This window comes from Heptranchias perlo, chromosome 1 (assembly GCF_035084215.1).
Source record: "Heptranchias perlo isolate sHepPer1 chromosome 1, sHepPer1.hap1, whole genome shotgun sequence".
In the NCBI taxonomy this organism is placed as follows: domain Eukaryota; kingdom Metazoa; phylum Chordata; class Chondrichthyes; order Hexanchiformes; family Hexanchidae; genus Heptranchias; species Heptranchias perlo.
The window spans coordinates 136,436,828-136,448,985 of NC_090325.1; the positions used below are offsets into that span (position 1 = coordinate 136,436,828).

The 12,158-nt window shown below is 45.6% G+C and overlaps 1 protein-coding gene across 2 annotated transcripts in view; it reads right to left on the reverse strand.

Moving 5' to 3' along the window:
• The window catches only part of afap1 (actin filament associated protein 1), a 276,822-nt gene that overhangs the window by 62,663 nt on the left and 202,001 nt on the right, over positions 1-12,158 (reverse strand). For both annotated transcript variants that reach the window (XM_067991293.1, XM_067991286.1), the window contains exon 8: positions 4,988-5,075. In XM_067991293.1, coding sequence (XP_067847394.1) covers positions 4,988-5,075 — 88 coding nt within the window. The remainder of the gene's footprint in view (positions 1-4,987; positions 5,076-12,158) is intronic.

Consider the following 12,158-nt stretch of genomic DNA (forward strand, 5'->3'; position numbering starts at 1 on the left):
CAATGAATATACATATGCTTGAGGAATAAAAACTGCACAGGAAAAGTGATCCAACCGTGGCTAACTACAGAAGTTAAGTATAGTATTAGATTAAAAGAAGAGGCTTACAATGATGCCAAAAAGAGAAATAAGCCTGAGGATACTCAGTAAGCCTAGGCGACAGAGAGTAGGGATAATGGGTACGTACTCACATTGGCAGGATGTGACTAGTGGAGTCCTGCAGGATTCACAATATTTATTAAAGACTTAGATGAAGGCATAGAAAGTCTCATATCTAAGTTTGCCGATGACACAATGATTGGTGGCATTGTAGGCAGTGTAGATGAAAACATAAAATTACAAAGGGATACTGCTAGATTAGGTGAATGGGCAAAACTGTGGCAAATGGAATTCAATGTAGGCAAATGTGAGGTCATCCACTTTGGACCAAAAAAGGATAGAACAGGGTACTTTCTAAATGGTAAAAAGTTAAAAACAGTGGATGTCCAAAGGGACTTAGGGTTCAGGTACATAGATCATTGAAGTGTCATGAACAGGTGCAGAAAATAATCAATAAGGCTAATGGAATGCTGGCCTTCATATCGAGAGGACTAGAGTACAAGGGGGCAGAAGTTATGCTGCAGCTATACAAAACCCTGGTTAGACCACATCTGGAGTACTGTGAGCAGTTCTGGGCACCGCACCTTCGGAAGGACATATTGGCTTTGGAGGGAGTGCAGCGTAGGTTTACTAGAATGATACCCGGACTTCAAGGGTTAAGTTACGAGGAGAGATTACACAAATTGGGGTTGTATTCTCTAGAGTTTAGAAGGTTAAGGGGTGATCTGATCGAAGTTTATAAGATATTAAGGGGAACAGATAGGATGATTAGAGAGAAACCATTTCTGCTGGTTGGGCATTCTAGGAGTTGGGGGCACAGTCTAAAAATTAAAGCCAGACCTTTCAGGAGCGAGATTAGAAAACATTTCTACACACAAAGGGTGGTAGAAGTTTGGAACTCTTCTGCAAACGGCAATTGATGCTAGTTCAATTGCTAATTTTAAATCTGAGATAGATAGCTTTTTGGCAACCAAAGGTATTAAGGGATATGGGCCAAAGGCAGGTATATGGAGTTAGATCACAGATCAGCCATGATCTTATCAAATGGTGGAGCAGGCAACGAGGGGCTGAATGGCCGACTCCTGTTCCTATATTCCTATGTTCCTAGGATTGGGAGAGTTTTAGAAATCAGCAAAGGATAACCAAGAAACTGATAAAGAGGGAGAAAATTGAATATGAGAGTAAACTAGCAAGTAATAAAAAAAACAGATTGTAAGAGCTTCTACAAGTATATAAAAAGGAAGAGATTAGTGAAAATAAACATGGGTCCCTTAGAGGCAGAGACAGGAGAAACTATAATGGGAAATAAAGAAATGGCAAAGACATTAAACAAATATTTATATCCGTCTTCACAGTAGACGACACAAAAAAAAACGGAAATAGTGGGGAACCAAGGGCTTAATGAGAGGGAAGAACTCAAAGTAATTAAGATTAGTAAAGAAAAAGTTTTAGAAAAATTAATGGGACCAAATCCCCTGGACCTGATGGTCTACATCCGAGGGTTTTAAAAGAGGTGGCTGCAGAGATAGTGGATGCATTGGTTTTGATCTTCCAGAATTCCCTAGATTCTAGAACCGTCCCCATGGATTTTCTTTTATTCATTCATGGGATTTGGAGGTTGCTGGCAAGGCCAGCATTTATTGCCCATCCCTAATTGCCCTTGAGAAGGTGATGGTGAGCCGCCGCCTTGGCCCGGTGCAGTCTGTGTGATGAAGGTTCTCCCATAGCGCTGTTAGGTTGGGAGTTCCAGGATTTTGACCCAGCGACGACGAAGGAATGGCGATATATTTCCAAGTCAGGATGGTTTGTGACTTGGAGGGGAACGTGCAGGTGGTGGTGTTCCCATGCGCCTGCTGCCCTTTTCCTTCTAGGTGATAGAGGTCGCGGATTTGGGAGGCGCTGTCAAAGAAGCCTTGGCAAGTTGCTGCAGTACATCTTGCAGATGGTACACACTGCAGCCATTGTGCGCCGTTGGTGGAGGGAGTAAATGTTTAAGGTGGTGGATGGGGTGCCAATCAAGCTGGTGCTTTGTCCTGGATGGTGTCGAGCTTCTTGAGTGTTGTTGGAGCTGCATTCATCCAGGCAAGTGGAGAGTATTCCATCACACTCCTGACTTGTGCCTTATAGATGGTGGAAAGGCTTTGAGGAGTCAGGAGGTGACTCACTTGCTGCAGAATACCTAGCCTCTGACTTGCTGTTGTAGCCACAGTATTTATGTGGCTGGTCCAGTTAAGTTTCTGGTCAATTGTGACCTCCCTGGATGTTGATGGTGGGGGATTCGGCGATAGTAATGCCGTTGAATGTCAAGGAGAGGTGGTTACACTCTCTGTTATGGGAGATGGTCACTGCCTGGCACTTGTCTGGTGCGAATGTTACTTGCCATTTATCAGCCCAGGCCTGGATGTTTTCCAGGTCTTGTTGCATGCGGGCTTGGACTGCTTCATTACCTGAGGGGTTGAGAATGAAACTGAACACTGTGCAATCATCAGCAAACATCCCCACTTCTGACCTTATGATGGGGGGAAGGTCATTGATGAAGCAGCTGAAGGTGGTTGGGCCTAGGACAATGCCTTGAGGAGCTCCTGCAGCAATGTCCTGGGGCTGAGATGAATGGCCTCCAACAACCACTACCATCTTCCTTTGTGCTAGGTACATCTCCAGCCAATGGAGCGTTTTCCCCAATTCCCAATGACTTCAATTTTACTAGGGCTCCTTGGTGCCACACTTGATCAAATGCTGCCTTGATGTCAAGGGCAGTCACTCTCACCTCACCTCTGGAATTCAGCTCTTTTGTCCATGTTTGGACCAAGGCTGTAATGAGGTTTGGAGCCAAGTGGTCCGGGCGGAACCCAAACTGAGCATCGGTGAGCAGGTTATTGGTGAGTAAGTGCCGCTTGATAGCACTGTCGACGACACCTTCCATCACTTTGCTGATGATTGAGAGTAGACTGATGAGGCTGTAATTGGCTGGATTGGGCTTGTCCTGCTTTTTGTGGACAGGCCATACCTGGGCAATTTGTCGGGCAGATGCCACTGTTGTAGCTGTACTGGAACAGCTTGGCTGGAAGCGGGACTAGTTCTGGAACACAAGTCTTCAGCACTATAGTTGGGATGTTGTTTAATTGTCCAACAACATTCACGACTGGATGTGGCAGGACTGCAGAGCTTTGATCTTATCCTTTGGTTGTGGGATCGTTTTGCTCTGTCTATAGCATGCTGCTTAGCATGCATGTAGTCCTGTGTTGTAGCTTCAACAGGTTGGCACCTCATTTTTAAGTATGCCTGGTGCTGCTCCTGGCATGCTGGTTCTACACTCCTGATTGAACCAGGGTTGATCCCCTGGCTTGATTGTAATGGTAGAATGAGGGATATGCCAGGCCATGAGGTTACAGATTGTGGTGGAATACAATTCTGCTGCTGTCGATGGCCCACAGCGCCTCACGGATGCCCAGTTTTAAGCTGCTAGATCTGTTCTGAATCTATCCCATTTAGCACAATGGTAATGCCACACTATGGACGGCGTCCTCAGTGTGAAGACTGGACTTTGTGTCCACAGGGTCTTTGCCGTGGTCACTCCTACCAATACTGTCATAGACAGAGGCCACATTCAGAACTAAAAAACTGAAAGATATACAAGTGTTTTAGGAGCATGGGGGAAAAACAGAAGGGAGTAAACAAGTTATTCCACTTACAGTGAGGAAGTTAGCAATCTATAATCTGCTTAGAAGAACAGCAGGAAATTGATAATATAAAAGATCATTTCAATGAGGCAATGGAACGATATTAAAAAACACGAAAGAACATACAGTAACTAGAATAGTGAAAAACAAAGTTGCAGGATATTCAACCAGTCTGTAAGGTCCAAATAATTATATTAATGCTAGCAAATTTGATTGGCAGAATACCTGTGTGTAGGAGCCCCCCTCCTGCAATGTTGCCCGAGTTCCCTGCCACCCAACATTTGCTACTCATTCTCCAGGAAACATAAATACAATAATACCCCAACGTAGACACCCACTGTGCAAGGGGAATAGCATCAGGTGAGAATTGGACCCCTGAAGCACTCCTCAGAATCCCCTGCTGAAGGCAAAAAATGACGACCAGAACATTTTAAAATCACTGCCACTCCAAAATACACTTATTTCAGCACTGATAACACTGCCTACCTGCCCCTTCAACTCACTTCTGGTTTGAGGACCTGTAGCGTCCATTTTATATGAAAATGTAGACTTGACTCTCGCCAATTACTTGTGAGCAAAATGACACAAGGCATTCAAACTTCACTTTTGTGCCATTACCTTGCAATTAGAATTTTCCCACTGCAATGGAACGCAAGGATACCACCCTTGCCTGTGATGTCAGCGGAAAGGTGCATCACGTGTGACTGGAAGAGGCTTGGCATAATAGATCTCCACACACATTTCCTCAGCTTAACAGCTTGCAAAAAGGCACCGACTGTCGTGCTGACTGTCGACTGAGGAATATGTTTACACCTGTGAAACAAGGCAACTGATACCAGAATCAATGTCTTCCCTCCTACTGACCAGCACTATTGATGGCAGCTGTCTTTTGCACATTAAACAATCTGCCCCGTGAGAGGCAATTCATCCCCCTTTGACATGTGCCAGGGAATGCGTATTTTATCCAACACAATGGCACAGACAGACCTTCCAGAAAGTAAGAGGCATTTTAATCTTGTCACAATACTGCCAAACGATAACATTCCCACAATGAAATATTAAGAAGTGTTTTATGGTTCGAAATAAGATGCACACCTACAAGGAGAAGAAAAAATAAAATTGTACATTGTACAGTGATAAGAAAAAGTATATGGTGATAACAAAGACATTGACAGTGCAAGAAATACAGTTATGTACATTAGACGTACCCTGGTCTTTACCATCTGTTGTTCCAACATGGGTACCATTTTCCAAATGTCCTTCACCATCTGAATTTGGTCTCTCTGAAGATAATCTCTGCATAAGCAAAACAGACCTGATTAATCTCCTATTACTGTTGACTCAACAAATTTTCCACTGATTTCCTCCAATGAAACCTGTGGGGATGATTTCCTCTGATGGCTATGCACAGTCACATTGTAAACAAATATGGGAAGATTTCTCTTGGTTGGTATTTCTAGCAAAATCATATGGTCCCAAATACTCCCGGGGGTTTTGGCAGGAGTCTAACGGAACTCACTGGAAAATGACAAAGATCCACTTTCATTGGGTCGCACTGCTTCGGGGATTTGCCAGTCGGACTTGTAAGGAGCGGAACCTCTGACTGCCCCTTACAAGGCCATTGACATTAGGGGTGGCCCCAGAGACAGAGCTGAGGGTGGGATTTCCTTACACCAGGAGTTCCCATTTCCCCAGCTCAGCCATGGCCTGGCATAGGACTGGAGACTGGTACGCTGAGCGAGATGAGATGTACGAACTTCCAGATATGGGGACCTGGGCCCCACGGTGGGAACAGGGGAAGGGGTCCAGGCAAGTGGAGTGGCCCGGACCTCCAAAGGAAGGTGAGGATTTCTTTTTAAACATTTATTAGATTGGCCCCCTTGTACAGGGGCCAAAGGGGAGATGGCTGGAATCTGAGAGGGGCAATTTCCTCAATCCCCATAGGCAGATAGGAGCTGGATTTACCAGGGCATGGGGCAGGGACACCGGAGAAGTGTCTGCAGTGGCTTGGGCTGAAAAAATTTCAAAAATATTTTCTCCTCTTCCATGCCACGATCCAGGTCTGGATTCCCAGGTGGGTCCACACTCACCGCTGAAGCGGCTGGTATGCCTGCTTCTGCTCAGCGTACTGGCTGCTCATGCTCCACTGGTTGGAATTCAGGCCAGGGGCATGGGAATTCTTGGCCTGTAATTCCATGCATTTAGCCATACATCCTTCCACACCTCTGGCCTTGTTTGGGGCAGGCAGAGGTTGCGCCCCTCACAAGGCTCTGCGGAAACTCCAGAGGGAAGGCCAGGACCTAAGCATAGCCAGATCCAGCCTAATTTGCAGCCTCCTGCTCCACTCCTATTGGAGTTACAGTGGAAGTGCACTCGAAGGGCAGTGGGTAAACAGCCTCCTGGTACCTAAGTCACAACTTTCTGTCTACTTATACATCAGCACAATTTGCACTAAGGGACACTGTGCACGAGGTAGAGTATGGATGTTAAGAGTTTATTTGGGCACTATTATGGGATGTTTCTATGTTACAGTTCATTGAAGCACTGCAGTAATCTTTACAGTTTACTTTCGTGTGGCTCCTTTTCTCTGCTGAAGATGACGCCACTTACTTGATTACAGTTCAACAGGCATTGGCAGCCCTTTGGTGGCAGCTGTACATCATGTGTGATCTGGGACAGAGGGTGCCAACAGGCTATTTGACCATGAAGGCATCAATATCAGGTCCAATTCCATCCTCAACAAACATCCATTCAGTTTCCAGCAGGGATCACTGGATAGGGATAAGGATTAGGAACCTAACTTGATTTTTTTCCAATCCATAGTCCAGATACATGGAGGCAAATTATTGCACCCTGACCACCACCCAGCTCAAACCAGCCAATTCAGCACAGGCCAGGGATTTTTACCTGGGATCTTCCGACATGGTTTAGAACCACGCCATGCAATGCATTTATTTACTAAACCATCAGGGGGAAACACCCAGTGCTGTTATCGAATCAGCAGCTTTCCCTTCACGTTAGCACGAGAGTGCCCCCTTCTAATAAGTCAGTTTAAATCACGGACTGAACTCAGCATGTGGGGAATCACAGCAATCACAAGTACGGTTCACACAGAGAGTGCCCCCTTCTAATAAGTCAGTTTAAATCAGGGACTGAACTCAGCATGTGGGGAATCACAGCAATCACAAGTACGTCTGACAAGAGCAAACAAAACCCACAAGCTAAAAGCAGTTACAAACCTATAAGACAAAGGGCAGGAAAAGGCCCCCCCATTCATCAAGCCTCCCTGATCCAGATATGGTGCAGCCACACACACACCATTGACCCACCCCACTAATCATGCAATCTCCTCGGAGAGACAAAAAAAAAGAGGATAAAATCCAAGGTCAATTTAGGAAAACTCTGGGAAGTTCCTCTCTGACTCCCTCAGGCAATCAACCAAAGCTCCAGGAGGCCGCTGTAACACATAAATCCTTTTAATCCCAGCTAACCCGCAATGTACCCTTTCTAACTGGGAGCGCCCATCTCTCTCAGGGACTCCGCCACCTCCAGCACGATCCCACCACCAAACACATCTTCCTCTCCCCTTTCAGCATTCCAAGGGCACCACTACCTCCGCGACACTCTGGTCCACTCTTCCATCGCCCCCAACACTCGCTCTCCTCCCCACGGCACGTTCCCGTGTGAGCGCAGGAGATGCAACACCTGCCCTTTCACCTCCTCCCTTCCCATCGTCCAGGGCCCCAAACACTCCTTCCAGGTGAAACAGCGGTTCACTTGTACTTCTTTCAATTTAGTATATACTGTATCTGCTGCTCACAATGCGGTCTCCTCTACACTGGGGAGACCAAACGCAGACTGGGTGATCGCTTTGTTGAACACCTTTGCTCAACAAGCGTGACTCTAACCTGCCGGTCACTTGCCATTTTAATTCCCCTTTCCACTCCTACTCTGACCTCTCTGTCTTCGGCCTTTCACACTGTTCCAATGAAGCTCAACATAAACTCGAGGAACAGCACCTCATCTTTCGTTTAGGCACTTTACAACCTTCCGGACTCAACACTGATTTCAATAACTTCAGATCATAATCACTGCTCCCATATTTTCGGCCAGCTAGTGCTGGTAATGGATCTGCTGCTGCCATTTACAGCTGTTACTGATCAATCTTTTGTTTCTTAACCTGTCTCATTACCACCTTCCTTCCCTTGCACCATCGTCCCTTTTGTCATTTAATCACTCGTGCCCTCCACCCTAATCAGAGACCTTCCCTTTTATTCGTTCCTCTCCTCTCTTCCCTCCTTCCCCCCTTTCACTGGCTCTGTACTTGCTCAAAACTTTAACTCTTTTAACATCTTGCAGTTCTGATGAAAGGTCTTCGACCTGAAATATTAACTCTATTTCTGTCTCCACAGTTGCTGCCTGACTTGCTGAGCTTCTCCAGCATTTTCTGTTTTTATTTCTCTCAGGAACTTGAATTCATATTCACCACGTGCTTCAGTAATCTGTTTCCAAGGGCAACGGCCCGACTGATTTTCCTTCCATTTAAATAAATGGAGGGGAAAATCTGGCAGGTTCAGAAACAGGTGTGCGATCCTCCCCACCAGATTTTGCTCTCTGGGCTCGCCCAGGTTATGTTTAATGTCCAGGTGGTAAAGACAAAAATCTACCCCGATGAACAGCAAGAGTCCCAGCATGGAGTCTTCATGACTAGCCCCATATCGACCTACTCCCATTGATAAGCCTCTGTCTAAGAGAGTTCAACCAGTTACCTATCCAATATAATATCTGACGTCACATGATGTAATCTTTTCCAATTGTTGTAAATGCAGCATTGTATTGAAGGCTTTCTGGAAATCAAGATATGTAACATCTACTGCACTGTTGTCATTCACTAATTTGATCACTTCCTTAAAGAACTCCTTGATAGCAAAGTTGAAGCCCGTGGGATTAAAGGGGCAGTGGCTGCGTGGATACAAATTTTGCTAAGAGATAGAAAGCAGAAAATAGTGGTGAATGGTTGTTTTTCAGACTGGAGGGAAGTGTTCAGTGGCGTCCCCCAGGGGACAGTATTGGGACCACTGCACTTTTTGATATATATTAATGATCTGAACCTGGCATAGAGGGTATAATTTTGAAGATTGCAGATGACCCGAAACTCGGAAATATAGTAAACAGAGTGGAGGATAGTAACACGCTTCAGGAGGACATTATCAGACTAGTGAAATGGGCAGACACATGGCAGATGAAATTTAATGCAGAGAAGTGTGATGTGATTCATTTTGGTAGGAAGAATGAGGAGAAGCAATATAAACTAATTGGTACAATTTTAAAGAGGGTGCAGGAACAGAAAGATCTCGGGGTGTACATACACAAGTCTTTGTAGGTGGCAGGACAAGTTGAGAAGGCTGTTAGAGGCATAGAGTACAAAAGCAAGGAAGTTATGCTAAACCTTCATAAAGCACTGGTTAGGCCCCAGCTGGAGTATTGTGTCAAATTCTGGGCAGCACACTTTAGGAAGGATGTCAAGGCCTTAGAGAGGGTGCAGTGGAGATTTGCTAGAATAGTACCAGGGATGAAAGACTTTCAGTTCTGTGGTGAGACTAGAGAAACTGGGGTTGTTCTCCTTAGAGCAGAGCAGGTTAAGGGGAGATTTGATAGAGGTGTTCGGAATCATGAAGGGTTTTGATAGAGTTAATAAGGAGAAACTATTTCCAGTGGCAGAAGGGTCAGTAACCAGAGGATACAAATTTAAGGTAATTGGCAAAAGAACCAGAGGCGACATGAGGAAAAAATATTTTACACAGCAAGTTGTTATGATCTGGAATGCACTGCCTGATAGGGTGGTGGATGCTGATTCAATAATGACTTTCAAAAGGGAATGGGATAAATACTTGAAGGGGAAAAATTTGCAGGGCTATGGGGAAAGGGCAGGGTAGTGGGACTAATTGGATAGCTCTTTCAAGGAGCCGGCACAGGCACAATGGGCCGAATGGCCTCCTCCTGTGCTGTATCAGTCTATGATTCTATGACTATGAGGCAGGACTTCCATTTACAAAAGCCATGCTAATAACTGTTCCAGATGTTATAAATCACATCCCTTATAATGCCTTCCAGTATATTCCCTAAAACTGACATCAAACTGATTCACAGGATCAGATTCCTTCCCCTGGTTAAATATTACAACCACATGAACCACCCTCCAGTCCATTGGAACTATCCCAGATCTCAAAGAGCTATTAAATATATGAGCCAATGGCTCACCGAATAGCACTTCGGCCATATCCTGGTCCCCAAATCAAACCTGCCTTGCTAAATCTCTTAAAAGATTCATGTGGTCCTTAATCATTTTTGTGACTTCTGACATAACTGTAAAAGATCTAGCAATACTGCTACTACACCTATCCACAATCATGTTTTCTTGTATTTCTAATAGTGGCTTTAGTTATCCTCAATCGTTTATTATACCAGTCCCTATTCTCTTGACAATTATTTGCTTTGTACCTTGTATTTGTTTCTTTTTAGGTTCATTTCCCTACGGACCTGTGGGATAAAGGAAGTCTGAAATGTGCTTAATTTATTTTTTCAGACTTCTCAGTCAGATGGCTGAACACTTACTTAGACTATGTACAATTAAAGTACAACTTTTTGTCTGGAATGTGCATAATTTGTTTTCTTTTCCACACTTCTCAAGACAAATCAAAAGTTGAGCCAACCCAAACCTGTGACTAACTTATAAAGGGATGAAGGAGATAAGAAACAGAACTGAGAGAAAGAAATACAGAAAGGGAAAGAACTGCATAAATAGACAGAAACAAAGAACCACTAAACAAGAGCTAAAATAATGGATAAAAACAAATATTTTTTTATCATTCGTTCATGGGATGTGGGCGTCGCTGGTGAGGCCAGCATTTATTGCCCATCCCTAATTGCCCTTGAGAAGGTGGTGGTGAGCCGCCTTCTTGAACCGCTGCAGTCCGTGTGGTGACAGTTCTCCCACAGTGCTGTTAGGAAGGGAGTTCCAGGATTTTAACCCAGCGACGATGAAGGAACGGCGATATATTTCCAAGTCGGGATGGTGTGTGACTTGGAGGGGAACGTGCAGGTGGTGTTGTTCCAATGTGCCTGCTGCTCTTGTCCTTCTAGGTGGTAGAGGTCGTGGGTATGGGAGGTGCTGTCGAAGAAGCCTTGGTGAGTTGCTGCAGTGCATCCTGTGGATGGTACACACTGCAGCCACTGTGCGCCGGTGAAGGGAGTAAATGTTTAGGGTGGTGGATGGGGTGCCAATAAAGCGGGCTGCTTTGTCCTGGATGGTGTCGAGCTTCTTGAGTGTTGTTGGAGCTGCACTCATCCAAGCAAGTGGAGAGTAAACCATCACATTCCTGATTTGTGCCTTGTAGATGGTGGAAAGGCTTTGGGGAGTCAGGAGGTGAGTCACTCGCCGCAGAATACCCAGCCTCTGACCTGCTCTCATAGCCACAGTATTTATATGGCTGGTCCAGTTAAGTTTCTGGTCAATGGTGACCCCCAGGATGTTGATGGTGGGGGATTCGGCGATGGTAATGCCGTTGAATGTCAAGGGGAGGTGGTTACACTCTCTGTTGTTGGAGATGGTCATTGCCTGGCACTTGTCTGGTGCGAATGTTACTTGCCACTTATGAGCCCAAGCCTGGATGTTGTCCAGGTCTTGCTGCATGCGGGCTCGGACTGCTTCATTATTTGAGGGGTTGAGAATGGAACTGAACACTGTGCAATCATCAGCGAATATCCCCATTTCTGACCTTATGATGGTTGGGCCTAGGACACTGCCCTGAGGAACTCCTGCAGCAATGTCCTGGGGCTGAGATGATTGGCCTCCAACAACCACTACCATCTTCCTTTGTGCTAGGTATGACTCCAGCCACTGGAGAGTTTTCCCCGATTCCCATTTACTTCAATTTTACTAGGGCTCCTTGGTGCCACACTCGGTCAAATGCTGCCTTAATGTCAAGGGCAGTCACTCTCACCTCACCTCTGGAATTCAGCTCTTTTGTCCATGTTTGGACCAAGGCTGTAATGAGGTCTGGAGCTGAGTTGTCCTGGCGGAACCCAAACAGAGCATCGGTGAGCAGGTTATTGGTGAGTAAGTGCCGCTTGATAGCACTGTCGACGACAGGTTCCATCACTTTGCTGATGATTGAGAGTAGACTGATGGGGCGGTAATTGGCCGGATTGGATTTGTCCTGCTTTTTATGGACAGGACATGCCTGGGCAATTTTCCACATTGTCGGGTGGATGCCAGTGTTGTAGCTGTACTGGAACAGCTTGGCTGGAGGCGCAGCTAGTTCTGGAGCACAAGTCTTCAGCACTACAGCTGGGATGTTATCGGGGCCCATAGCCTTT